Source organism: Castor canadensis, chromosome 2 (genome assembly GCF_047511655.1).
Source record: "Castor canadensis chromosome 2, mCasCan1.hap1v2, whole genome shotgun sequence".
Taxonomy (NCBI): Eukaryota; Metazoa; Chordata; class Mammalia; order Rodentia; family Castoridae; genus Castor; species Castor canadensis.
In genome coordinates, this window is record NC_133387.1 from 24,354,261 (window position 1) to 24,379,130 (window position 24,870).

General features: G+C 41.3%; 1 protein-coding gene, 1 long non-coding RNA gene and 1 pseudogene across 4 annotated transcripts in view; 1 reads left to right on the forward strand and 2 right to left on the reverse strand.

Annotated features, from left to right (window-relative positions):
• Nucleotides 1-665: 665 nt before the first annotated feature.
• Nucleotides 666-10,967, reverse strand: LOC141417184 (uncharacterized). Its single transcript, XR_012441772.1, has 3 exons — nucleotides 10,651-10,967; nucleotides 5,943-6,035; nucleotides 666-1,845 (listed from the first exon to the last, which is right to left on the reverse strand). It is a non-coding gene; the product is annotated as an uncharacterized lncRNA (long non-coding RNA).
• Nucleotides 10,968-11,699: 732 nt separating this feature from the next.
• Nucleotides 11,700-24,870, forward strand: part of Zc3hc1 (zinc finger C3HC-type containing 1) — a 30,930-nt gene continuing 17,759 nt past the window's right edge. Inside the window, exons 1-4 of one of the 3 annotated variants that reach the window (XM_074063194.1) lie at nucleotides 11,700-11,890; nucleotides 14,198-14,309; nucleotides 21,153-21,303; nucleotides 22,579-22,662. In XM_074063194.1, the coding sequence (XP_073919295.1) occupies nucleotides 11,745-11,890; nucleotides 14,198-14,309; nucleotides 21,153-21,303; nucleotides 22,579-22,662 (493 nt within the window). In that variant the 5' untranslated portion in view covers nucleotides 11,700-11,744. Of the gene's footprint in view, nucleotides 11,891-14,197; nucleotides 14,329-21,152; nucleotides 21,304-22,578; nucleotides 22,663-24,870 lie in introns of all 3 variants that reach the window. The other 2 variants (XM_020183810.2, XM_074063200.1) reach the window with 2 other exon arrangements.
• Nucleotides 20,142-20,256, reverse strand: LOC141421027 (U6 spliceosomal RNA; annotated as a pseudogene).

Below are 24,870 nucleotides of genomic sequence, written 5' to 3' on the forward strand. Positions count from 1 at the left end.
TTCAATTTCATTATATCATGTAAATGATATAATGCAATGAAGCAAATTAATACTTCAGCTGTCACAGGCAAAGAAGAAAAGAAAGGCTGCCAGGTAACATGTAAACACATCCTCATACCAAACAAAGCCTGCATGACATCACAGTGAAGTCCAAAAGCAAGTGTGACAGTGGTCCCACTCTTTCAAGGCCAATAAAAATTAGAAGTTTGAGCTGGGGGTGTGGCTAAAGTGGTAGAACAAGACTCTAAGTTCAAATCCCAGTACCACTAAAAAAATAAATAAAGTTTGAGAAAACTGATTCATGTCATTTTTTTAAATTAGGTGAATGATACATTTAATAGTTCCTTATTTCTTTTGACAATCTTAATAGAAAGTACCAGACTAAAACTAGACCATATTTTACAATATCTGCAATTTGAAGTCCAGATATTATACCCTATTCCATTTCCATTTCCAGCAATAATTGGCTTAGATATTATTAAATGCAGGTTTCAATAACACTACTCAACTGCAATTGGAACAATACAGTTTTATGAAGACACCAAGCCACAACAGAGGAATGCTGTCAAGCAAAGATTTTGTGAACTATTAAGTCCAATTATCTTAAAGGAGTAAACAAAGCCTTGGAACTATTAATAGTATTTTGTATTATGGGTGTGGTAAACTTAAATGGATAGGCACTTTCTACATGTGTTAATAAAATATATAAGCAGTTTAAATAAAGACCCTGAACCTGGGCTATAGTTTTTTCTATTTTTTTCCAATGTGGGTGATTATATTTCAGAACAGCAACATCATTCATCACTGATGTCATCGATGTGAATTTGAGTTTATGGCTACTTAATTTACAAATTTATTCTGATTTCATATCTGTAAAAGCACTGTCAGTGTGAAGAGCTTATACATAATTTATGCCTAGAAGTAACATTTTAATACAAAAAAAATACCTTGTCAACATTGAGCCCGGGGCTATTTTCCCTCTTTAAAACAGGATAAACAAAATTAAAAAGTGGAATAACATTACAAAATTTGCAAAATGCTGTTCTACCAAATTCTTCTTGCTTATGTTTGTTAGGAAAAACACCACTCACAAAGAAAGCTCACAAGAAAAGTCTCACATCCAAGAGCAAAGTTTAGTGGCAGGCTCAAACTACCAGGCTGTCAGGGGAAAGATGGTGCAGCCCAGACTCTGGGTGAGGAGTGGCTTTTATTAAGGAAGTTAGTGCATGCGTGGTAGTCTCTGGTAGGGGTGGGGCTGTCTTAGAGCATGGGAATTTCTGTTAAGGGTGGGGCTGTCCTTGGGAGTTTCTCAAGTGAGGTCTGAGGATAAAATGGCTGCAGATTTACAAATGGCAACATTGTTACTCTTATCATTCACCCATTTTTTTTCTTTAATAATGATGGGGGTAGAGGCTGAGGATCAGGAATTAGGGTGAAGCATCAGTCTCTTAGCTGCTTCCTGCTGGCAGGGGGCACTGTATGGGACCAGATCCTTAGATTCCTGCATCCTGGTGGGGCCCTCATAGCAGTACTCTGGACAGTTTTGGAGAGGTTGATATCCCTGGAGGTACAACTGGTTAAACTTTTGATTAGCAATGGCAGACATGTAATATGATTCAAGGGAGGAAGCTTAAGACTAGGAGAGCAAGAAACATAGCCATTAATTAGGATGGGCATTAGCCAGGAGAGCCACTGTGAAATGTTGTTCCTTAGAGGATTCCAAGAGTCCATTTCTTAAGAGGTGCTGCCACTGGGGGATCCATTGAACTTGACAGCAGTGGGTGTTGTGAGAATCACCAGATGAGGGGTGGTCCACCGAAGTCCCAATGGAGAGGGTAGAAGATCCTTTAGGAGAACAAGATCCCCTGGTTTAACAGAAATTGTTATAGGATGGGGCAGGATTTGGTCTGCATGCTCTCTGAGAAGTTCCCTGAGAAGGTTAAGGTAGGTAGTCAGCCAGAGGAGCAGGGTCTGTTGGAGGCAAGTTTTCTAAGAGAAATGGGTGGCCAGACATTATTTAAGACCCAAATAGGAATATTAGGAGAAGCATAAAAAGGTGTCTGCTAAGGGATTGCATACCTAGGGATCTAAATTCTGCAAAATCCTATAACTCCCAAGAAAGCTGTAAACTGCCTTATGGTATGGGGGAGTGGGCAATGGAAGATTGGGTTGATGCACTCATGACTCAGGGAATAAGTCTGTCCCTTTAAGGCCACACCTAGGTAGGTGACCTGTGGGAGGCAGGGGCTGTCAGGATTTAGGTTAAATGTAACACTTTTGGATAAAAGAGAGCTCTAGCTCATTTTTATATAACTTTGTAACTGTTTGTACCATATTTAGATAAAGTATAGACACAACACTGTTACAAGGTGGTCATTTAAGACACATAAGCAAATATGTAAATGAACTCTGATTTAGTAGTACTTAAAGCTTGATAAGAAAACACAAATAATTTTTTTGACAAAATCTTTCTCTGTAATGGTTTTTTTTGTAGATGTTACTCAGAGTAGAACAATATTAAGATAACCTTGTTATTTTATAGACATAGAGAATTTGATTTTAGTTTGACATGACCCTAAAAATCTTTTAGACAACTCTTAGATTATAGTCAACTTTAACTTTATCACACACTAAAGATTTTTATTATACACTTTTAAAACTTACTCAGATCTTTACATAATATACTAAACCGTTTGATGGCTTGTCTTTATCCCTCCTATTTGAAACAATCTTTAGGACAAACCCTTCTTTACAAAATCCTTTCTCATCCAAAAACATTCCTTTTCCCTTTAGCTTATCAAAAAATACATTCACTACCTATCTATATCCTTTCCAGTTGTTTACTTTGTAGCTTGTATTTTTAAATTAGCTTTTACAAGAATTTTAAATTTATTATATGGGCTGGAGTAACTAATTAATAGCCCTTGTTGGTTTTTTTTTATTATTTTATTATTCATATGTGCATACAAGGCTTGGGTCATTTCGCCCTTGTTGTTTTAAGGAATTTATGATAGGCATAAGGCCTCATGTCCCTCAGGCTTGAGAGGATACTGTTTTGGGTGTAGAAACTGTGAGGGATTTTTGAGTTTTATTTGAATAGGGAAGGCCATCCTGGCTCACCCTACACTCATCTCATCACAGATCCACACCATGGGATCTGTTCCTGAAGTAGGGGGCAGCAGAGATAGCTGCCTGAGGGGAGGAGAATTTGAGCTTTTAGTTGAGATAGTAAATCCCATCCCAGCAGAGTCACTGGAGTTTCAGAAACTATGAGGAAAGAATGGCAGAAGAGGAGGTCTCCCCAAGAGCAGGCAAGAAGCTGGGTAAATTAGCGCTCTAGGAGCTGGCCAGATTTTCCCTGAACAATAACTTTTGTCATTGGACCAGGGACCCAGAGAGAAAGGTAAGACAGAGAAATGAGCTTCACTGTCTAGCCAGAAAATGATCCTTTGTTTTTCTGCCATCATGGCTACCCTGAGGCTCCTCAACATCGATGCCAAGAAGTGGAGCATGGACAGGGGGCCGGGACCCATCAATCCATAGGAGGTGGCACCTTACCTTCTATATGGAGATGGGGGGCCACTTAGACCTCCAGTGGTTACCTTTGCAGAGAGGGCAGGGTCCCGGTTGGGGGTGGGGATAACTCCCGGGCTGTCCCCCCTTTGGAGTATCCTCTGCAGAAGTACCCCTCTTGTCCACCATGGTAGCAAGTTCAGGATGCAGGTCCCAATCTGGTGGGGCCCTCTCTGAGAGAAGCAATGAGGCCATGGTGTCTCTTATCTTTTTCTCTCCTGTTAGTAATGTCCTGGTTATAGTATACAGACATGGCTGGTTGTATTAGTTGATTCAATGACTTTTCTCCTTCAGCCACAGACTGAGTTTTTTACAAATATCTGGGGCTGACTGTTAGAAATTTATCTTTGAGGAGAACCTCTCTCACCTGTGACTCTGGGTCCACTGTGGTATACTTTCTGATAGCATCCTAAAGATGTTGCAGAAAGGTAAGGGGATTTTCTTCAGAGCATTGCTGTAAAGCAAAGTTGTTATTTCACATTGACACCTGATACTCTGGAGAGCAGGTCTCTGAACTGTTCTGGGCCTCAGTTTCCTCACTTGAAGAATGAGGGATCTGGTCTAGGTTAAACTACTTTCTTCCACTATGAGATGGCTGAAGTGATGTTAACACCACTTATGTTTCTTACCATTTTTCTTTTGATTTAGCAATGCTGGGGAATTGAACCCAGGGCCTTGCACATGCTGGGCAGACACTCTCCCACTGACCTACGTCCTTATTCCCAAATATTTTTTTCTCTCTCCTTTGGCAGTACTGGGGCTTGACCTCAGGACTTTATGCTTGCAAAGCGGCACTCTACTGTTTGAGTCATATCATCAGCCCCTTTTGGTGTGGATCTGTCAAGGGGACTGCCTGTGCCCCTGTAGGTAGGCACATTTAGTCCCTCATTTCCAGGTGCCACTAATATTGGAGCTCATTGTAAATGGTAATCATTTTCAAGCTGAATGGCCTGGTTTAGTAGAAGCATAATATCCTTTTATATCAAGTGAAAGGTTTGGACCACAGAGATAAGGGCTTGGATGTATTGGTCTGGGGCATCAGTATAGCTGTCCAGATGTTTTTTAATTTCCCTTAGATCTCATAGCTGGAAGGGGACATAGACTCACCCTCTTCCTACCATTACCTATTGAAGGGGGAAGCACCCATTAGGACGTTTTGGATATTGGGGAGGCTTAGAAGGTAGGGCAGAGGGTAGAGCAGTGGGGGTGGGCCCTGTCACTGATAAGGGGCTTTTCTGGTCCTCCTTTCCATGTTTATCTGTGGCTTACAAAGAATGGCCAGAATTTGAGTATCTAAATAGTAATTGTGGAGCCAATCTGAGATAAAAGAAAATTTGTATAGGGGACCTCAGTTCACTTTTTTCCCTTTTCTAGAAAAGGTCTAATTGGAGGATGGTATTGTAATTTAAGGAACCCTGTGAAGGCCACTTCTCTTGGTCACCCAAGCCATACTGAGGCCAGGCCTTAGTACAAAGCTTCCAACATCTACCAGCCAGAAGACTGGAAGGTGTAAGTCCCATCTAGAAAGAACAAAAAGTTAGGACCCTGTCTTTTAGTTAACAGCAGGCAGCTTCTTTAATAAGGGCTACTTTTTTAAGAAAGGAATAAATTATCTATAAAGTTAAAGAAGGTCATTTAGAGGGCATCCTAGGCCAATAACAGTACCATATGGGACAACTAGGGTTAATATTTGGAGGGAAAAATTTGTTGAGGCCGAAAGTATAGAAAATTTTAAATGAGAAGTTTATTATAGTAATGTCTGTTATTTTTGGGACTATAACCTTGAGCTAACAATTGGCTTACAAGGGCTGGGTCTGGTGCCCCAGGGTGTGAGGTGGGGCTAGGAGCAGGGCGTGTGCAAGGCGCTAGGCCTGATCCTGCGGCCTGTTGCCCCTCCCCACTTCCTGTGTACTCTGCCTGCATTTATTCTAGGGGAAGTGGCAGCGGGCCGCAGCCACCGCCATGTGCAGCTGGCAGCCTAGGATGTATGTGGGTTGGCCTATGGATTCTCTTAGCTATGCCAGGCATTCCCGCTGTGCACGAGCGCACCTATTTGCTTTCCCTCCTCCCCTTGGGGGGGTGGAGTTAGAGCATAAGCATGGCAGCCACAGTTTTCTGTAAGCACTTTTGTAAAGCAGCTGATTTAAAGTTACTTTACACTGAGAGGCCTGGCAAACTAGTTGGAATAACTTAAGTCATAAGGTACCACGCTACAGGTTTTTCATGGGAGGCAGGGTCCCAGTAAGCCCAGGGAGGGGAAGGCAGACAGAGACAAAGGACACATGGTGAGACCATGGAGGAAACAGAAAAGGTGTCCTGACATCTTAGGTGAGGGAGGGGAAGGCAGAGCCTGGAGGCATGACACACACCTGAGGAATTAGCCATCACCTGTGTCTCTAGGTCGCTCCTGTTGACTGGTACTGGAACACTTTCAGCAAAACGAAACCTCCACTCTCCAGTCACTGTCTCAGGAAAAAGGAGCATCGGGGGGGAGAAGGGGAAGAGAAGCAGTCGTCAGATTCCATAATCAAACAGGACTCCCCCAACGTAGCATGAGGCATACCCAAATATACCCCAGGCTTGGTCTCAGCCCACAGGGAGAGAACATGAGCTCTCCCAGATCTGGAATTGCCTGGAGGCCAGAGTTGGCAAGGAGTGGCTTGACACCATGATGGGAAAGTCCCTCAGGAAGATAAGAAGAGACAAGCAGCCTGAGCAGCACAAGGAGTCTGCTTACATGGGGAAGGAGGAGGTTTGGGAGAGGATTTGGTTTGTTTAGAAGCTGGTTTAGAGGCTAGAACCTGCACAGGGGAACAGAAAGTACAGAGGGAGGGTTTGGTGTGGAGATAGGAAAAGGACTGGGTGTAGGGAAGTTCCTTCCATTTACCAGCATGCTCACAGAAATTGTATAAATCCCTTAAAATATTGGGATTGAAAGTGCCATTAAGTGGCCATTTGGAGGCATTGTCTAATGGGTATTGGGGCCAGGGGTTGGCCAGGAGACATCCCAGTGGGGAATCTGAAGGAATTTGGGTGGTCCAATTCCCATGGTAAGGCCTGACCTGAGGAGAGATATGGCAGGTGTCCCCAAAATATCAGGTCCTCCCTCAGGAGAGAGAGAGAGAGAGAGAGAGAGAGAGAGAGAGAGAGAGAGATGTGGAGCGCCCAGAGGTAACGTTTTCACCACAAGGAGCCACAGTCCCTAGTGGGGAACCCGGTTCCCAGGGACAGGAGTGAGCTGAGACCTAATGCTAGGATTTGGAGGAGGAGGAGGAGGAAGAGGAGAGAGAGAGAGAGAGAGAGAAAGAGAGAGAGAGAGAGAGAGAGAGAGATCACAGCTCTGCATGCGAGAAGGACTCACCAAGAGAAAGGACTTGGAGGGAAGATTGGCCAGTGGTGGATGGCAATTGGAGGCATGCTGGGGCAGAGAAAATTCCCTGTGAGCTGTGACAGAGAGGGGTTTTCTAGGATCGGGGGTTCTGGCAAAGCAGATCAGATCCCGGAGGAAGGGAATGGGAGTTGTGTGAGAGAGAGAGAGAGAGAGCAGGAGAGCAAGGTCAGTGCTGGGAGTGCACCCGATCTGAGTCACGGCACCAAATGTTAGGAAAAACGCCACTCACAAAGAAAGTTCACGAGAAAAGTCTCACGTCCATAGAGCAAAGTTTAATGGCAGGCCCAAACTGCCAGCCTGGCCAGGGAAAATATGGTGCAGCAGCGATTCTGGGCCAGGCATGGCTTTTACAGAAGGGGGGGTTAAGGAAGTTAGTGCATGCGTGGTAGTCTCTGGTAGGGGTGGGGCTGTCTTAGAGCATGGGAATTTCTGTTAAGGGCAGGCTGTCCTTGGAAGTTTCTCAAGTGAGGTCTGAGGATAGAACGGCCACCGATTTATAAATGGTGACATTATTGTTCTATCCATGATAGAATAAATAAAGCCAGTAAAGTAATTAATGACTACCTTTAGAGTTGTGAAAGAGATGGCAATTGAAAGTGTAATACAAATGTAAGGCTTTTACTGCAGAAAGTGGTTTTGGGTTTTTTGGCTATGTTGAACACATGCTAGGAAGTTCATCTGGTTAGGGCCTTCTTGTTGCATTGGAACACGGTGAGGGCACATGGAGACAGAGCAAGCAGGTTGGCTTGGGTCTCTTTCTCTTATAAAGCTACTAGTATCATCAGGCTCTCTCCACATGACCTAATTTAATCTTAATTGCTTACTTAAAATCACTTATATTTTCACATTATTAACATATAAATTTTATGATTAAATTTCCCACACTAGAATTTTGAGAAGATATTTAAACAATAGCATTGGGTATCTCAGATCTGCTCTCCTCTACAAAGCCTGTTAACAGTTTGGTGTCTGTTCTTCCATATCTTTTTCCATGTATATACATACATATTTATGGACCAAAGCAGGTATTCTATTCTTGCTTATTATATTGATGGGATTGTACAGAATGTATTCTGATAATTAACTTGGAAATAAAAATCCATAAGAAAACAAGTTATTATATAAAACATCCAAATTCTGGACTTCAGGCTGGGGATTTAGCTCAATGCCTAGCATGTGTGAGGTCCTGGGTTCGATCCTCAGCATTGAAAAAAAAGCCAGGTATGGTGGAATGTGTCTGTAAACTGCACTTAAGAAGTAGAAGCAGAAGGATTGAGAGTTCTGGGCTACATAGTGAGACAACTTGTCTCAAAAAAAAAAAAAAAGAAAAGAAAAAAACCCAAGGAGCTTTGACTTGATTGGTAAAATAATACACAAAAGAAGATGAAGATGATTGCTCCATCAACACTGTATCAATTCAAAATACTACTTTATAAAGATCCCATTCTTTCTCAAATTGCTTTGAAGGAAGGTAAAATATAAATAAATGAATAAAATTTTCTATATGCAGGAAGTGGTGGTACAAACTTGTAATCCCAGAATTTAGGAGGCTGAGTCAGGAGGACTAAAATTTTTTTTCTTTCTTTATTTATTTATATGTGCATACATTGTTGGAGCCATGTCTCCTCCCCCTAACCCCTCCCTCTTCCCCCAAACCCCCTTGCTTCCAGGCAGAACCTGTTCTGCCTTTTTCTCCAATTTTGTTGAAGAGAAGACATAAGCAATGATAAGAAAGACAGCGTTTTTGCTAGTTGAGATAAGGATAGCTATACAGAGAGATTCCTAGCATTGCTTCCATGCCCAACCGAATTGTTTCAACTTTACCTGACTTCTTCACTACTTCCCGGTCACCTTTCCATATTGACTTCTGTCGTTTTAAGGTTACTGTATTAGCTCCTCTGCAGTGAGGACATCAAATGCTTTCTTTCTTTCTTTTTTTTTTTTTGGTGCCGAAACCCGGGAACAAACTCAAATGCTTTCAAGTTTTGGGTTTCCAACCTGTCTCCATTCCTCCCATATGTGCTCTCCCCTTAGCGTGTGACCCAAGTCCAACAATATTACTGCATTTGCCCTAGATCTAAAGTCTGCATATGAGGGAGAACATATGATTTTTGGTCTTCTGCGCCTGGCTAACCTTGCGCAAGATGATTAAAATTTGAGGTCAGCCTGTGCTACAACAAACAACACAACAAAAAGAAAAGAAAACAAACAACAACAACAAAACTCTCCATGACCATGACTTTTTTTTTTTGGTGGTGCTGAGGATCAAAGCTTAGCATGTGGAAGTCATGGATTCAATCCCCAGCACCACACACAAAAACATGTAACATTCACTTAAAATATGTTTTGCTTTTGGGCACATTTTTCTGCTTTATGAAAGAATTGCACAAGCAAATATAGTATGTCTGATGTATCCTATGAGAAGAGGTCCTACATAGCACAGGAAGCTTATCTGTATAAATTTTTGTGTGTTCTCACATTAAAAGCCACACACACAGTAGCTGGGTGCCAGTGGGTCATGTTATAATCCTTGCTACTCAGGAGGCAGAGATCGAGAGGATTGAGGTTGGAAGGCAGCCAGGGCAGATAGTTCCTGAGACCCTATCTCAAAAGAAACCCTTCAAAAAAAGGGCTGGTGGAATGGCTCAGGGTGTAAGCCCTGAGGCCAAACTCCAGTACTGGAGGTGGGAGTGGAGGGCTGGGAAGCTATACACACAATAAACATAGTCTGACTCCTGACGCTATCAGCACAGCTGTCTGTGATGTCCCAGGATAAACAAAATGGAGAAGCAGAGCCTGAGAAGGAGATTTGCATGGGGGTGAGGAGATCTTGGCACCAACACCATAGGAAGGAGAAGAAAGCAAGATTGGGTGGATTGGGTGAGGGGGGAAGCTAGGTCCCTGGACTCTGCAGGGAATTCTAAAGCTGGATGTCCCTTCAGTATTGTTCTGAGCTGGGACAAGGGGGCTGGGATTTTCATAACTCTGTCTCGATTGGCCACTGATGCAGAATGCTCCAGGGAAGGGAGCTTGGTGGCCCCAGAAGAAATGACACCCTTTAATCAAATAATGCACAAAAGAACTGACAGCCTAGGACTTCCTACAGCTGGCACAGCCAATGGCTGGGAAGATTAGCTCTTCATGCTGCAGGGGCTTCTGCTGGGCGTCTGCCTCCACCTACACCATACTGCTGAAGAAGAAAACCTGTCCTTCCCAGGAGCCTGCTACCTGCCAAACACTTCCATATGTAGTATCTCATTTAAGCTCAGGGCCAGAGGTTCTTGACCCCCAGGGTCACACAGTTGGTGAGAGCATGGGATAAGGCACCATTTCTTACTCCAAAACTCTCCTTCACATCCCGCTTGCCTACTGACTATTGGAAGTTGGAACAGCTGGGGATGTAGCTCAGTGGTAAAGTACTTGCCTAGCAAGCCCAAGGTACTGGATTTGATCCCCACAACCACACACACACACACACACACACACACACACACACACACACACGCAAAAAAAGGAAAATTGGAAATGTAAGAAGTATTTATTAATTTATGTCTTAAAATTAACATCTGAAATTCTACTGTACTATGTGCCAGGTATTGGAGAACTAAAGAAAAAAATCTCTCTCACATAGATTTTACATATACATGTGTACGTGTATGCATATTGATGTATTTATATTTGCTTACATGTATAAATCCATCAGTTGTCCAGCTTGGTATTCTTTTGTTGCTGTTGTTGCAGACTTCCTGGAATTCTTAAAACTTATTCCTGCCATGAGTACCACCAACTCCTGCTGTTTCTAGCCCCAAAATGTCTCTTGCATCTGTGTACTTACTTCCAGCTCTCTTCCCCCAGTCTTACCCACCATTGTCTTGTGCTTGGCAGGGCTTCTTTGATAACCTCCTAATGTCACTCCATCTCTTTCTTCACTCCAGTCCATTCTTCACATCGTCTGCAGAGTGATTTTTCCCAAAATGCACAACTGTTCACGTTACTGCCCTACTTGAAGTCTTACAAAGGCTGCCCTTGACACTTAGGGTCCTTTTAAAAGGTTCCTTCCTTTAGAAGGTTTACATACATCCATTAAACAACTACTTATTGAGTGTCTACTATATCCAGGCACTGCTGTAAACCCCGTGGAAATGACAATAAACTAAAAAGACAAAAAAGACAAAAATAAACAAATCAACGTAATAAGAGAATTACATACAGTTGACCAAGTCCCTTGGTTTCCACAGGGGATTGGTTTTGGGATTCCCTGCAGAAATCAAAATTGACAGATGCTCAGGTTCTTATATAAAACTCACAGCTGTAGTTTCAGCTACTCAGGAGGTAGACATTAGGAAAATTGTGGTTCCATGCCAGCCATGGCAGGAAAGTAGCCAGACCCCCACCCCATCTCAATTTAAAAAAAACAAAACAGATGTAGTGATGCAAATCTGTAATCCCAGCTACTCAGGAGGCACAGGTAGGAGCTTGTGACCCACCAAGGCAAAAACACAAGATCTTATCTAAAAAATAACTTAAAGAAAAAAGGAAGATTAATTGGGCCCCTCATCCTTTCGGAGACACATAGCTCTAAAAATCCCTTATCAACCCAAAGGTGCTAGTTCATAGAAGGAACTAATCTAGATTTAGTTCTAACATGATCAGGAAGGGGTGGATCCTGCAGTTAGACTCACACCGCCTGAGGCTGCCCCAAGAGGCGGATCTTACCCGCCCAGAACGGAAGTTCCCGAGCCTTCAAACCCGCGGGGAAGCAACTCGGCAACGGACCAAGATGGCGGCGCCCACCGAGGGGCCGGCGTTTGCCTCAGGGGTTGAAAAGACTTGGGGTGCAGTCGTGCGTTCCCCAGAAGGGACCCCGCAGAAAGTCCGGCAGCTGATAGATGAGGGGATTGCCCCGGAAGAGGGAGGCGCAGAAGCGTGAGTTCTCCAGTCCACGCTGGATCCGGCGCTGGAAGATGGGAGAGGGCTTGGGCAATACAGGCCTGGAGTGGGGCGAGAGTGGGGTGTCCTCGTTCGGCGACGTGGAGGGTGGGGATGACATGTTGTGAAGAGAGTTGGTAGGCTCCGATGTCCTTAGGACGTGCCTGACTCCGCGCTCGGCGACATTTTGCAGTAAGACTGTTTTGGGAAGGAGCAAACGCCGACCGTTAACTGAGCGCACCTGACCGCTCCTAGTTGGGGTTCTTAACCTTTTTTGTGCCGTGGACCCCTTCGACAGGTGGACGAAGCTGAGGAAGTTCTTTTCTGAGAAAAAAAAAGTATATACATGAAGCAAATTACATGGGATCATAAATGAGACCTGTTACATTGGAATGTAGTTACTAAGACAGTAAAAAGTTATTCGGTAACACGGTTTTTATTGAAAGTTAAATATCTAGTAATATGTCTGCTATCAACCATAATTTTGAAGTAGTGATGAATATAAACGGTATTTCAAAACAGAGCCAACAACCATAATGTGAGAGAACTATTTTCGATGGTGGCAAAAGTTATTTCCAGTGTGACAGATTCACCGGTACTGCTTATACTACAATGGTTTTTTTGTTTGTTTGTTTTTTGGTGGTGGTACTGGGCTTGAACTCAGGGCCTACACCTTCAGCCACACCACCGGTCCTTTTTTGTGATTTTTTTTTTTTCCAGATAGGGTCTCCCAAACTATTTGCCCAGGGCTGGCTTTGAACTGCGATCCTCCTGATCTCTGCCTCCTGAGTAGCTACGATTATAGGCGTGAGCCACCAGCACCCATCTTTTAACCTTTATAATTGAAGGAAATGATGCATCTCAGAGGTTTGTGAAACAAATGACATTTAATTCTCACCCACGTTTGCTGATCTTCTGGATTTTTTTTCCAAGAACCACATCTCTCTTACACTCTGTGAATGTCTGAGTAAGAGTCTTAGAATAAATTTATTTCTTTGAAGCCGTAATTGTTGGTGTAATATTACTTTTATTAAAATGTTTCTTGTCTCAGCATTCAAACCCTCTCCTCCGCCCCTAGGTGCTGTTGAAATGCCTTTCACTGGAAATGAGAGAATTGCTTAGCCTGGTGTTTCTTTTTCCCTGAAATTTTTTTGTGAAATTTCCTAATGATCTTAACTTTGATTTGAATTTTCTAGTTGGTTCTTTTTTTGGAAGGAGTATCAAGGATCTATCCAGGAAGCAATATTAAAGTTTTTTCTGCTCCTAAAAGAGTTCAATTATCCAGGTGTGGTGGTGCACATCTGTAATCTTGGAATTCAGGCAGCTGAGGCAGGAAAATTGTGAATAGCCTGTCTCCAAACAAAAATAAATTTCTGAAGTGGATCAAATCATGTAATGAATATCTGTGGCCTTGAGTCTTATTTTGTGTTTACTAAAGGTATGCAAAATACTGTTGGAGAAGTGAGTGATATAGAAGAGTTTACTACTATTAGTGGAGTACTGTAGAGGTAGAAATTAACTAAAACTTATGTATAGCTAAACTATAAAGAGTTGTGAATACCAGATTGAAGAATTTGGAGTCTATTTAGTATTATGAGACTTTTGAAAATGTTAGGCAGAGGAGTGACATGACTGAAATGGTTTTTTGGAAGCTTAAAATCTAGTCAGGTATGGTGGTACATGCCTGTAATTCCAGCTACTTGGGAGGAGGCAGAGGTAGGAGAATAAGTCTGAGGGAAGCCCAGGTTGGAGTGCTTGCTTTAAAAGCACAAGGCCCTGAGTTCAATCCCTAGTACTGCCAAAAAAAAGCTTAAAATCCAATTTGGGACCTGGCATGGTGGCTAATATCTGGAATCCCAGCTAGTCAGAAGGTAGAGATCCAGAGGACCATGGTTCAGGCAGAATGTTAGCAAGACCCCCATCTTAACCAACAAGTCAGGCATGATAGTTTGTGCCTGTGGGGTTTGAGTTCAGGACCTCACACTTGCTAGGTAGGGGCACTGCCACTTGAACCACAGTACAGCTGTGTGGGAGGCATAGGTGGGAGGATCACAGTATAAGACTGGCCCTGGGCAAAAACATGAGACTCTGAAAAATAACTATAGCGAAATGGCTGGAGGTGTGGCTGAAGTGGTAGAGTACTTTCGTGAGGCCCTGAGTTCAAACCTTAATACCACCAATAAGAAAAAAAAATGCAGTTTTGATATGATTGGTAATATGATGTGAGGAGAAGCAAGATACAAAACATTTAAGACAAGTGGTACCATGAAAAGATTGCCAACAGTTCTACTACTTTTATTTTAGAAAAGACACAGCTGTCACATTCAAGACAGTTAATGGATCACCTCAAGCAGAACACCCTCCATTGGAATCTACAAGCAAAGAAGCCTTCTTTAACAGAGTGGAAACATTTTCTATATCCTTTTTCAGATCACGTAAGCAGTTCCAGTTGAACCTAGGATCATTACTCTTCTAGGGTACTACACCACGTACTCCGATGTTTTAAACTGAACAGTCAGCCTTGGTAAGGATTTTTATAGGGAAATTAGCACCGTACTGTCTTATCCCTCAAAGGAACACTTGAGATCATCTAACCTTTTCTTTTTCACAGAAGAAAAAATGAGCTTGAGAGAAAGAATTGTAACTCAGATTTGTATATAGTGTGTTTTTACATATATTACCACATTTGATGTTTTGATCTTCACTTTACTCCTATGAAAGTGTAATTTACTACTATTGTACTCATTTTACACAAGAGAAAATAGTCATAACAGTAAGTTGTATGACTTGCCCAAGACATGCTGCTAGCAAATGCGAGAGCCAGGATTATAATCTAATTTTTTAAAGGCCACTTAAATATCTTGTCTCTTTCTAGATTTGCCTTTGTGTATTAGTTCTTTATTGTTACATAACAAATTGCCTTACAACTTAGTGGCTTACAACAAACATTTATTGTCTCGTGAATTCTCTACATCACAAATCCAGGCATAGCTCAGTCTCGTCTCTGGGTCTGGCTTCCTCACAAGCTGCAGTCAGAGTCAGCTGGGGAATAGTCATCTCAAGGCTCAGCTAGGAAAGGATCCACTTCCCAGTTTTCTCACATAATTATTAGTAGAGGTTTTTTATTTATTTATGTATTTTTTGGCGGGATTGAGGTTTGAACTCAGGGCTTTGTGCTTGCAAAGCAGACACTCACAAAGCAGGTACTCTACAGCTTGAGCCATACCTCCAGTCCATTTTGCTCTGGGTTTTTTGGAGGTGGGCTCTTGGGAACTCTGCCCAGGCTGGCTTCCCAGCTAGAATTACAGGTGTGAGCCACTGATGCCCAGCAGAGTTTATATTGTTATGGCTGTTGGACTGAGAGCTTTAGTTCTGTGTTGTCCACCGACCAGAGGACTCCACCACCCCTTGGTTCTTCACTGCATGGGCCTTTCTGTAGAAATAGTTTAAGATGTGGCATGACTTCCATCAGAGTGAGCGAGCAAGAGAGCAGGATGGAAACTAGACTCCGTTGTAATGGAAACTCAGATGTCACATCCTATTATTTTTTGCCATTTTCTGTGTATTAGAAGTATGGCCAGCCCATACTCAGGAGGAGAACCCTACAGGCATGAATACTGGAGGCAGGGATTATTGGAAAAAAGCTGCCTACCTCACTTTGTCTTAGCAGAAGTCTTGAGTAGCTCCAGCTGGTTTTGCATTCTTTTTTCTTCCCAAGTTTACATTTCTCTTTTATAACACAAATTACCAACAAGGTCCTGACCTTGGACTCAAATAAAATTTCAGTATTTAAGACTTGCATGGTGGTAGCAAAAGCTGTAACCGTAGCACTCAGGAGGCAGAGGCAGGAGAATCTCAGCAGTTCAAGACCAACTTGGGCTGTGAGACCAGGTCTCTAAAAACAAAATATTACTCTTGTCTAATAAGCACAAGACCCTGAGTTCAAACCTTAGTTCCCCCCCCAAAAAAAAAAAGATTATGAAACAAGTTTAAAAAACATTTTCATTGAGACAGACTCTTGCTATGTAGCCCAAACCAGCTGAGAACTCTTGATTCTCCTGCCTGTGCCTTTGAAGTGCTAAAATTACATGCATGTGCAACCATACCTGGCTTATATCCTTTTTCTTTTGAAGTGCTGGAAATCAAACCCAGGGCCTGGAGCATCCTATTCAGTGCTCTACTACAGAGCTACATCCTGAGAACAAGAAATCTGTAGCTAGTTGTGCTAATTAGTTGTAAACATCACATTTGGACCAACCTTGCATACTTTTTTTTTTTGGCTGTACTGAGGTTTGAACTCAGGGCTTTGTGCTTACTAGGCAGGTGCTCTGCCAGTTTTCAGGTAGGGTCTTGAGTTTTTCTCCAGGACTGGCCTTAGAATAGAATTCTCCTGTCTATAGCCTCCACCTCCTTGTAGCTGAGATAGTAACTCAAGCCACCATGCCAGCCTTATTGATTGAGATGAGGTCGTGCTAACTTTTTTGCGCAGGCTGGCTTCGAACTATGATCCTCTCAATCTCTACCTCCTGATAGCTGGGATACAGGAGTGAGCCTACACACCCTGCCCTTCAAATACATTTTTTAATCAAAAAATTATACTGGGGGCTGGTAGTGTGAAGCCCTTAGTTCAAACTCCAGTACTGCCAACAAATAATAATAATAATAAAAGAAAAATAAAAGAAAATACTGGAATATTACCCAACTTAAAAAAAAAAAGCACATGTATAATTATCACATTATATAAGTCAATCTTGGGGGTTTTGTTTGTTTGTTTGTTTGTTTGTTTTTGTGGTACTGGGAGTCAAACCAAGGGCCTCATGCATGCTAGGCAAACACCCTGCCAGTGAGCTACACTCCTAGTCCCACATTGCATATTTCAGAGAAGCATTAAGCATTCATGTCAGAAGTCTACTTGCAAACATATCTTGTATGTTATATGACTTTAAAAGTCCTTTTTTTTGGGGTGGAGGATCCTGGAATTGAACCCAGGGTGTTACATAGGCTACCTAAGTGCTCTGCAACTTGAGCCACATTCCCAGTCCTTTCGTTTGTTTGTTTTTTGCGTGTAAAATATGTTTATTGTTCTTTAAAAGGGTTCAGGGTTTTGTTTTAAATCAGGCTGCACACTTTTTATCAGTTTGACATCTCTCACCATGTCAAACTGACTTTGGGTTTTGTTTTTGAGACAGTCTCAGTAACTTTCCCCAGACTGGCCTTGAACTGTCAATCCTCCTGCCTCTGCTTTTGAAATAGTTGGAATTATAGGCATACACCACCATCCCCAGGAAGTTTGATCCATTTTTCAAAGGGATTGCACCTCTGAAAATGCTCTTCTTTCCTGTTTCATGAATGAACTAAACTATCCTTTTATCTTAAGCACTCCAGATACAACAAATCAGATCCAAAATACAAAGTCATCATAATTATTAGCATACTTGTTTTCTACTGAAAATGGCAAACACTTTTGCTGGGCTGTTCTTGTGGCTCCTACAGACTACAGTGTCAAAGGATGCTGTGTCCCAACATGGCACTGATGTAGCTCTGAGAGTCACAGAGATAAAAGGTGGAAGAAGTGGGGTCACATTAAGTTCCTTTTTGATGACCTTATTACCCTTACCTTACAACACCCAGAAGGCCCACCTATGGTTTTTTTTTAGAATGAATTTTTTTAAAAAATTTCGAATACTTAAAATTATTCCTCAGTTTCCATGGGGATTGGTTCCAGGAGCCCCTCAGAACCTCTCCCTTACATTATGTCATCTCTAGATTACTTAAAATACCTAATACAATGAAATGCTGTGTAAGTAGTTGTGATACTATATTGTTTAGGGAATGACTAGAAAAAAAAGTATGTGCTTTATACAGATGACTTTTTTATTTTAATATTTTTGATCCATAGTTGGTTGAATCCATGGATACAGAACCTGAGTATATGACTGTACAGATTTAAAGGTTATAAAGAATATTTTTTCTGAGTAATTTGCAAATAGGTTGCCAAATTGATGCCTCATTCCTCTCAAATAGTTCCTATAAACAAGGACCTCTTCCTACATAACCTGAATCCAATAATCAAAATCAGAAAATTGACATTTATATTATAATTGCTGCATCTAATTCTCAGACTGCAGGGGTTTTTTATTTTTGGTTTTGATAATAAAAAATTATATTTACTTAGAAGCATTCAGAATGTCAACAAATAGCGATTACAGAGTGATACTCAGTTAACAGAACAATTATTTCATATAAGCTGCATCAGAGACAATTGAAGATAAAAATTCTACTGTCTCCATATTTAACTAATTTGTGCTGTGTACCAACAAGGACCTGCTTTCAATTTTCATGCCAATTTACAACCCTCCCGTACTGTGCCAGTCAAGGTCAGTAACTATTGAAAATACCACCAGGACAAGTCTTTCTAAAGACACATTCTATAGTATGTTAACTATTTGGTTTTTTTAATCAGTTACACTAGTAGTAATCTCTGAAGCAAAGGATGCAGTTGAGAATCACACACTGCTTTAGTTTCCTTTAATCTGGAATGTTTCCTCAATTTTCCCTGAATTTTGTGATCTTGATACTTTTGAAGGTTTAGACTAGTTATTTTGAAGAGTGTATGTCAGGTACATTTGTCTGATGTTTCCTTATGAATAGATTCAGGTTACACAGGAGGGTCACGAAGTGATGCTGTGTTCTCATTGCATCCAGTCAGTGGCACATGACTAAGGTTTATCCTTTTATGGTGATGATCACTTTTGATACTTGATTAAAGAGTGTCTGAGACATTTTTCTATTGAAGATAACTCATCTGTAATTAAAAAGCATTTAGACCTACAGGGTAGTGGCTTATACCTGTAATCCCAGCATTTGGGAGGCTGAGGCAGGAGGAACAAAATTTCAAGGCCAGCCTGGGCTACATAGCAAAACAATGATTCAAAAAAATAAGTAAATAAATAAATAAATAAAAGGGTATGAGTTCCTGCTGGCTCCAGTTCCAATTCTATACCACAGGATTCTTTCTGATTTTCTCCCTTTCCACAGTTGTTCCTCCTTTGTTCAACATTATAAAACTTAGTTCCTTTTATCCCTTTTATTTGAGACAGGATCTCACTATATGATGTAGACTGGCCTTGAGTTGTGATTCTCCTGCTGGGATTATCCTTTCATCCTCAATATATTCACTTTGTTCAGTCTACCTGTGTGTACTTAAATTCCTGTTTCTGCCATGCTACTATCTCCTGCCTGCATGAATGTCTCTTCACCCCACTCAGGCTCTCCATTCCACACTGCGTTGTCCCACGTGGACACCTTTTACATCCTACTTGGTTTCAATACTCCAAATGGGCCACCCTTTTGTAAGGACTCCCTTTTTACCTTACTTGGTTTTTTTGTTTGTTTGTTTTGGGTTATTTTTGGTGCTGAGGATTTAACTCAGGGCCTCATACATGCTAGGCAAGTGCTCCACCACTGAGCTACATCCCCATCCCCCAATGCAGGTTCTCACACCCTGCACTGAGCTACCTCTCTATCCTCTAGGCCCACATATCTTTATTCCCCACCTAATGGCGTTAAGACGAAATTCTCAGGAAGGGGAAGGAATTTTAGCCACCCTTCTACAGTTGCTCCTTGTATTTAATTTTGATTTTGATATAGTATTTAGATGTTTTTACTTTTGTTCTCATTAGGTATGAATTAAACTACTTTGTACGTTATAATCATTTGTTTAATTAAGTTATTCTGTTACTTTTATTCTAGATAGGACTGGGGATACAGCTCAATACCATGTTTGAGACCCTGGGTTTGATGCCCTATACCTCAAAAACAAAAAGCCATCAACTTTTATTCTAGATAATCTCAGTTCCTTTAATATCACATGTAAATTGTTTTACAAAAACATTCATTCTTTCTTTTGCTGATATTAGAATGGTTTTCAAATTTCTACATCCTTATAAAAATAGAGATCTTTCCTGCATTGTCTTTCATGATTTTATTTTGTTTTGATGCTGTGCTGTGCTGGGGCTTGAACCCAGGGCCTCATACATGCTAGGCAAACATAGCACTGTGTTACATCCTAGGCCATCTTTCTTTTTTTTTTTTTTTTTTGAAGGCAAAGAAAAGTTTAGGAAGAGGCAAGAGTAAGCATTCAGCCCATCTTTAATTATCTTCAGAGTATAGAATTGATCTATATGTTTAAATAGGCACATAACTAGGGGCAGGGGACAAAAGGTATGCACAGTTAAACAGTTCAGTCAAAAATATGGAACACTTCATGAATTTGAGTGTCATTCTTGTACAGGTGAACAGAGGGCATACTAACCTTCTCTGTATGGTTCCAATTTTAATATATGTGCTACCAAAGTGAGCACCTGGCCCATCTTTCATGTCTTATCCTTTTTCCCCCTGTGCTCTGTAAGACAAGAGTTTTTTAGATAAAATACTATAAACTAAGTGTTGAATATTAATGCTTAATACGTTTTTTTCTTTATCGATGCCGGGCATCAAACTCAGGGCTTTGCACATGCTAGGCAAGTACCATTGAACTCACCCCCAGACCGAGGTTCATTAAGTGTTTAAGGATTCATTCCTAAATGCATACTTACAGATATTCTCAGCTGTTTAAATTGCATCCCTCCGCTTTAAAATTCTCCGTACTTTATCCTGTTAAGCTAAAATAAATCCTTGCTAAAAATTCAAAATAAATAAAATAAAATGCATTACTCAAACATACCTGTGAAGCTGGGTATGTTTTTCTTTCTTTTTTTTTTTTTTTTTTAACTTTTTTTTCTTTTACTTACACATATCTAGTGCTTTCACTAGTGCTTACAAGTGCCTAATATTTCATATTCAGTGAAGGTGAATGGCTTCTGTATTCCACCACACAAGAAGGTAATAAAATAAACACTTTGTTTTTGAGATAGGATCACTATGTTGCTCAGGGTGGTCTTGTCCTCATGAACAAGTGATCCTCCTGCCTCATCCTCCCAATTAGCAAGGACTATAGAAATGCTGTAAAATGAGGATTTGAATCGTGTGAAATACAGAGAGCTTCCTAGAGATAAAAGTGAGTAATTTTGCCTCTGCTTGTTACTCAGGTGACCTTCATCACTTTGCAGAGCATGGTCTGTGTTGTAAAAATTGTCTGCCATTTTCTTACTGTTTCCCATTAATGTGTTTATTCCTGTATATATTAGGAGAGGGTTAAAGTTTTAACTCTGTTTTATTCACATTAATATACTTGTATTGTTTTTCTTAACATGAATACTCTTTGAAGTGGGCAGGGAAGCCCCCCGAGTTGTCTCCACTTGTCTGTGCAAAATATGGCTGGGTGACAGTTGAGTGTGACCTGCTCAAGTGCTCCAGCTGCCAAGCTTTTCTCTGTGCCAGTTTACAACCAGCTTTTGATTTTGACAGATGTAAGTATAAGGTACAGATTACATTTTTCTCCACATCCAAAAATACACTAGTTTTAGAGCCAGGTGTGGTGGTACATGAATATAATCCCAGCACTTGGGAGTCTGAGACAGGAGGATTCGGTGCTCAAGGGCATCGTAGGCTACTTTATTTAGTGAGTGAGTTCCAGACCAGACTTGGCTACATAGTGATACCCTGTGTCAGAAAACCAAAAAAAAAAAAAAAAAGTCATGTTTGAGCAAAGACTGTGCTGTATTATGTATAACAAGGTGAATCTGTGATTGCCCTCACTGTAATTATTATTAGCTTCAGACATTACATTTGTGTGTGTGTTGACTGGGGTTTGAACTTAGGGCTTTGCACTTGAAGAGCAGGCGCTCTACTGCTTGAGCCATACCTCCAGTCCTTTTTGCTCTGGTTATTTTGGAGATGGGGTCTTGTGAACTATTTTTCCAGGCTGGCCTTGAACCTTCATTCTCCTAAGTAGCTAGGATTACAGGTGTGAGCCACAGATGCCTGGCCTTTTTTTTTTTTTTTTTTTTGGTGGTACTGTTGTCTGAACTCAGGGCCTCACAGTTGGAGACCATTCCATAGCCCTTTTTTGTGTTGCACATTTTGGAGATAGTATTTCTTGAACTATTTGCTTGGACCATAATCCTCCTGATCTCTGCCTTTAAAAGGCTGGGATTAAAGCCTGAGCCACTGGCACCTGGCTTCAGTCATTAATTTTTGTTTTGGCAATAGTGGGATTTGACCTCAGGGCCACACACCCCTCCCTTTTTGTTTTAGTTCATTTTTCATATAGGCTTTTGAGCTTTTCCCTGGGCTAGCTTTGGATCAACATCCTATTTCCTCTTCCCAAGTAGCTGGGATTACAGGCATGCACCACCACATCCAGCTTGTTTTTTGACACAGTGTCTTGCTAAATTTTTTCCCTTGGACTGACTTCAAACCATGGTCCTTTATTTCCACTTACCCAGTAGCTGGGATTACAGGTGTAAGCCACCACACCCAGACTTGTTAATTTTTTTTAAACTAAAGCCTTGACTTTATGACTGTCTGAAAGCTTATACTTGGAAGTGCCCTGAATTGTAGTTCCCATGATGTGCCTCCTTTGTTGAGTCTTAGAGTCTTAGTCTAGAACTTGTTTTGTAGAAAATACTACGGTGTTATTGTTGCCATTTTCATGTATTGTGTTTGTAGCTGTGTTTGTATTCTGAATGGATTTTGAGTCCGTGTAGTATTTTTTAAGGCATTGTTACCTATGTGGATTTCAGATAAGGAACGATGTGCTGAGCTGAAAAACTCCTTGTGCACTGCTCATGAGAAGTTCTGTTTTTGGCCGGACAGCCCCTCTCCAGGTACTTACTTCTGAGAATTTCCATTTTCCATCTCCTGGGTCATTGCATTTTTAATGTTCTCCATTTCTTTGTGACTAGTCTTTTAAATTTCCTTTTCTTCTATTTGTGCTTTTCAAGAACTTGTATTCATTTATGTTACTACTTTGTCCAGTGATGGAGTCATGCTGATAGCTTAGCTTTATATACATTATCCCACTTAATCCTTTCAGGGGTCCTGGGAGGTAGATATCATCATGTCAGTCTTTTTAGGTGAAGAACCAGAGATCCTAAAATGAACTAGAAAGAAGCCGTAAGCATGGTTTTCTCTGATTCCAAACTCTGCTTTCCCACCATCTCAAGCAGCCCGTGTTCTACCGAGCATTCTTTAGACAATGCTCTGGTGGACTAATGGTGGCAGTTAAATGGGGTTTGGTTGCTACAGAAGACCCACAGAACCCCAAGTGACCGTGATTCAGATCTACAGCTGAGTACAGTAGAACAGTATGCTGTAACAGTAGCACTGAAATAAGGGTTCATCACGCAGCCTAAGGCTGCATCATTTCCTCGATATAATAAGAGCCATGAACCAGGCGCCAGTGGTTCACACCTGTAATCCTAGCTACTCAGGAGGCAGAGATCAGGAGGATGGCAGTTTGAAGTCAGCCTGGGCAAATAGTTCACAAGACCCTATCGAAAAAACCCATCACAAAAAAGGGCTGGTGGAGTGGCTCAAGATGTAGACCCTGAGTTCAAACCACAGTACTGCAAAAATGAAAAAATAAGGGCCATGACAGGACACCATCTCCATTGAATCAGCAGCCACTGATGTGTGCACAGATGACTTCAGAATAAGAAAGTCCAAAATATAGTGTCAACTTGGACTTTTAAGTATTTTGTTGTAATAAAATACTTTTAAGTATTTTATTATATTTCTGTAGGTAGAGCTTCAACAGCAGAGCCCTCTGGTGGGGAATCTCACCAAGTCCAGGTATAAACTTCTTCAGACCCATGGTTACAAAGCAATGCCACTCACCCATAGATTTTATGCCTTGACCAGTGCAGGATAGGTGTATTTTTTATTTCAGTCAGAGAGCTCAGAATAATTTCAGGGTCACCTCTGACTAGGACTATCCCATGAATGACCACAAAATAAAAAAAAAAACTATTGAAAGTGGCCATAGGTTGCTCTCTACCTCTGATGAAATTATTTACATGAAATTGATCATATAGGGCTGGAGGCATGGCTTAAGTGGTAGAGTTCCTGACTACCAAAGCCCTGAGTTCAAACCTCAGTACCAAAAACTAAAGCAATCATGTAACAAGGATTTCCTACTGTTGGCCTAGGTTTTTCACTGTATAATGCAGCACAGCTCAGTCCTGTGAGAATTTGAATCCATCTTTGTCCCGTGCATGCAGTTTAAGTTTTTAGGGTCTGCTCAGGGCTCTGTCACTGGTTCCTAATTCTTATTGCTGTATGCTCTGGTTTCTGGGTCCTGTTCACAACTTCAGCTTCCTTCTTGTCCAGTCCTCTCTTTTGAGTTTGATTCATGTTTTCTTTTTGAGGCAGGGTCTCATCATGTAGCCCAGGCTGGCCCCAAACTGACTCTTACCTGCATCACATTTGCTCTTTTACCTTCATAGGATTTTCCTGTTAATTTCTCAGTATGATAGCAGTCAGACCAAACCCTACATGAAGAGATGATCTTGAAACCTGGTTTCCTCTCCAACTTTCACCAAACCTGAGCCACTAGTCATCAGAACATATTATCTTTTTATTGTTAAACTTTACTTGGTTGTTTGGTTTTGGTTTTTTGAGACAGGGTCTCACTACGTAGCTCAGGGTGTCCTTGAACCTGCTACATAGCCTGGGCTGGCCTCAAATTCGTGGTCCTTCTGCCATTGTTTCCCAAGTGCTGGGATTACAGGCATGTACCACCATGCCAAGCTTTTTCCATTTTTTTTTTTAATGTCTACACCTTTCCCTTTTACTTCATTTTATTTATTTAAATAGTGCTGGGGATTGAACCCAGGGTCTCACACAAGCTAGACAAATATTCTATCACTGAGCTACATCTGGCATTTTTAGGAAAATGATACATCTTTTTAAACAATGGCAAGTATTTTGACATGTATAGTTACACTTGTCACTTGGTATCCATAAGGATTGGTTCCAAGACCCCCTTGGATATCAAAGTCTGTGGATACTCAATTCCAATATGTAAAATACCA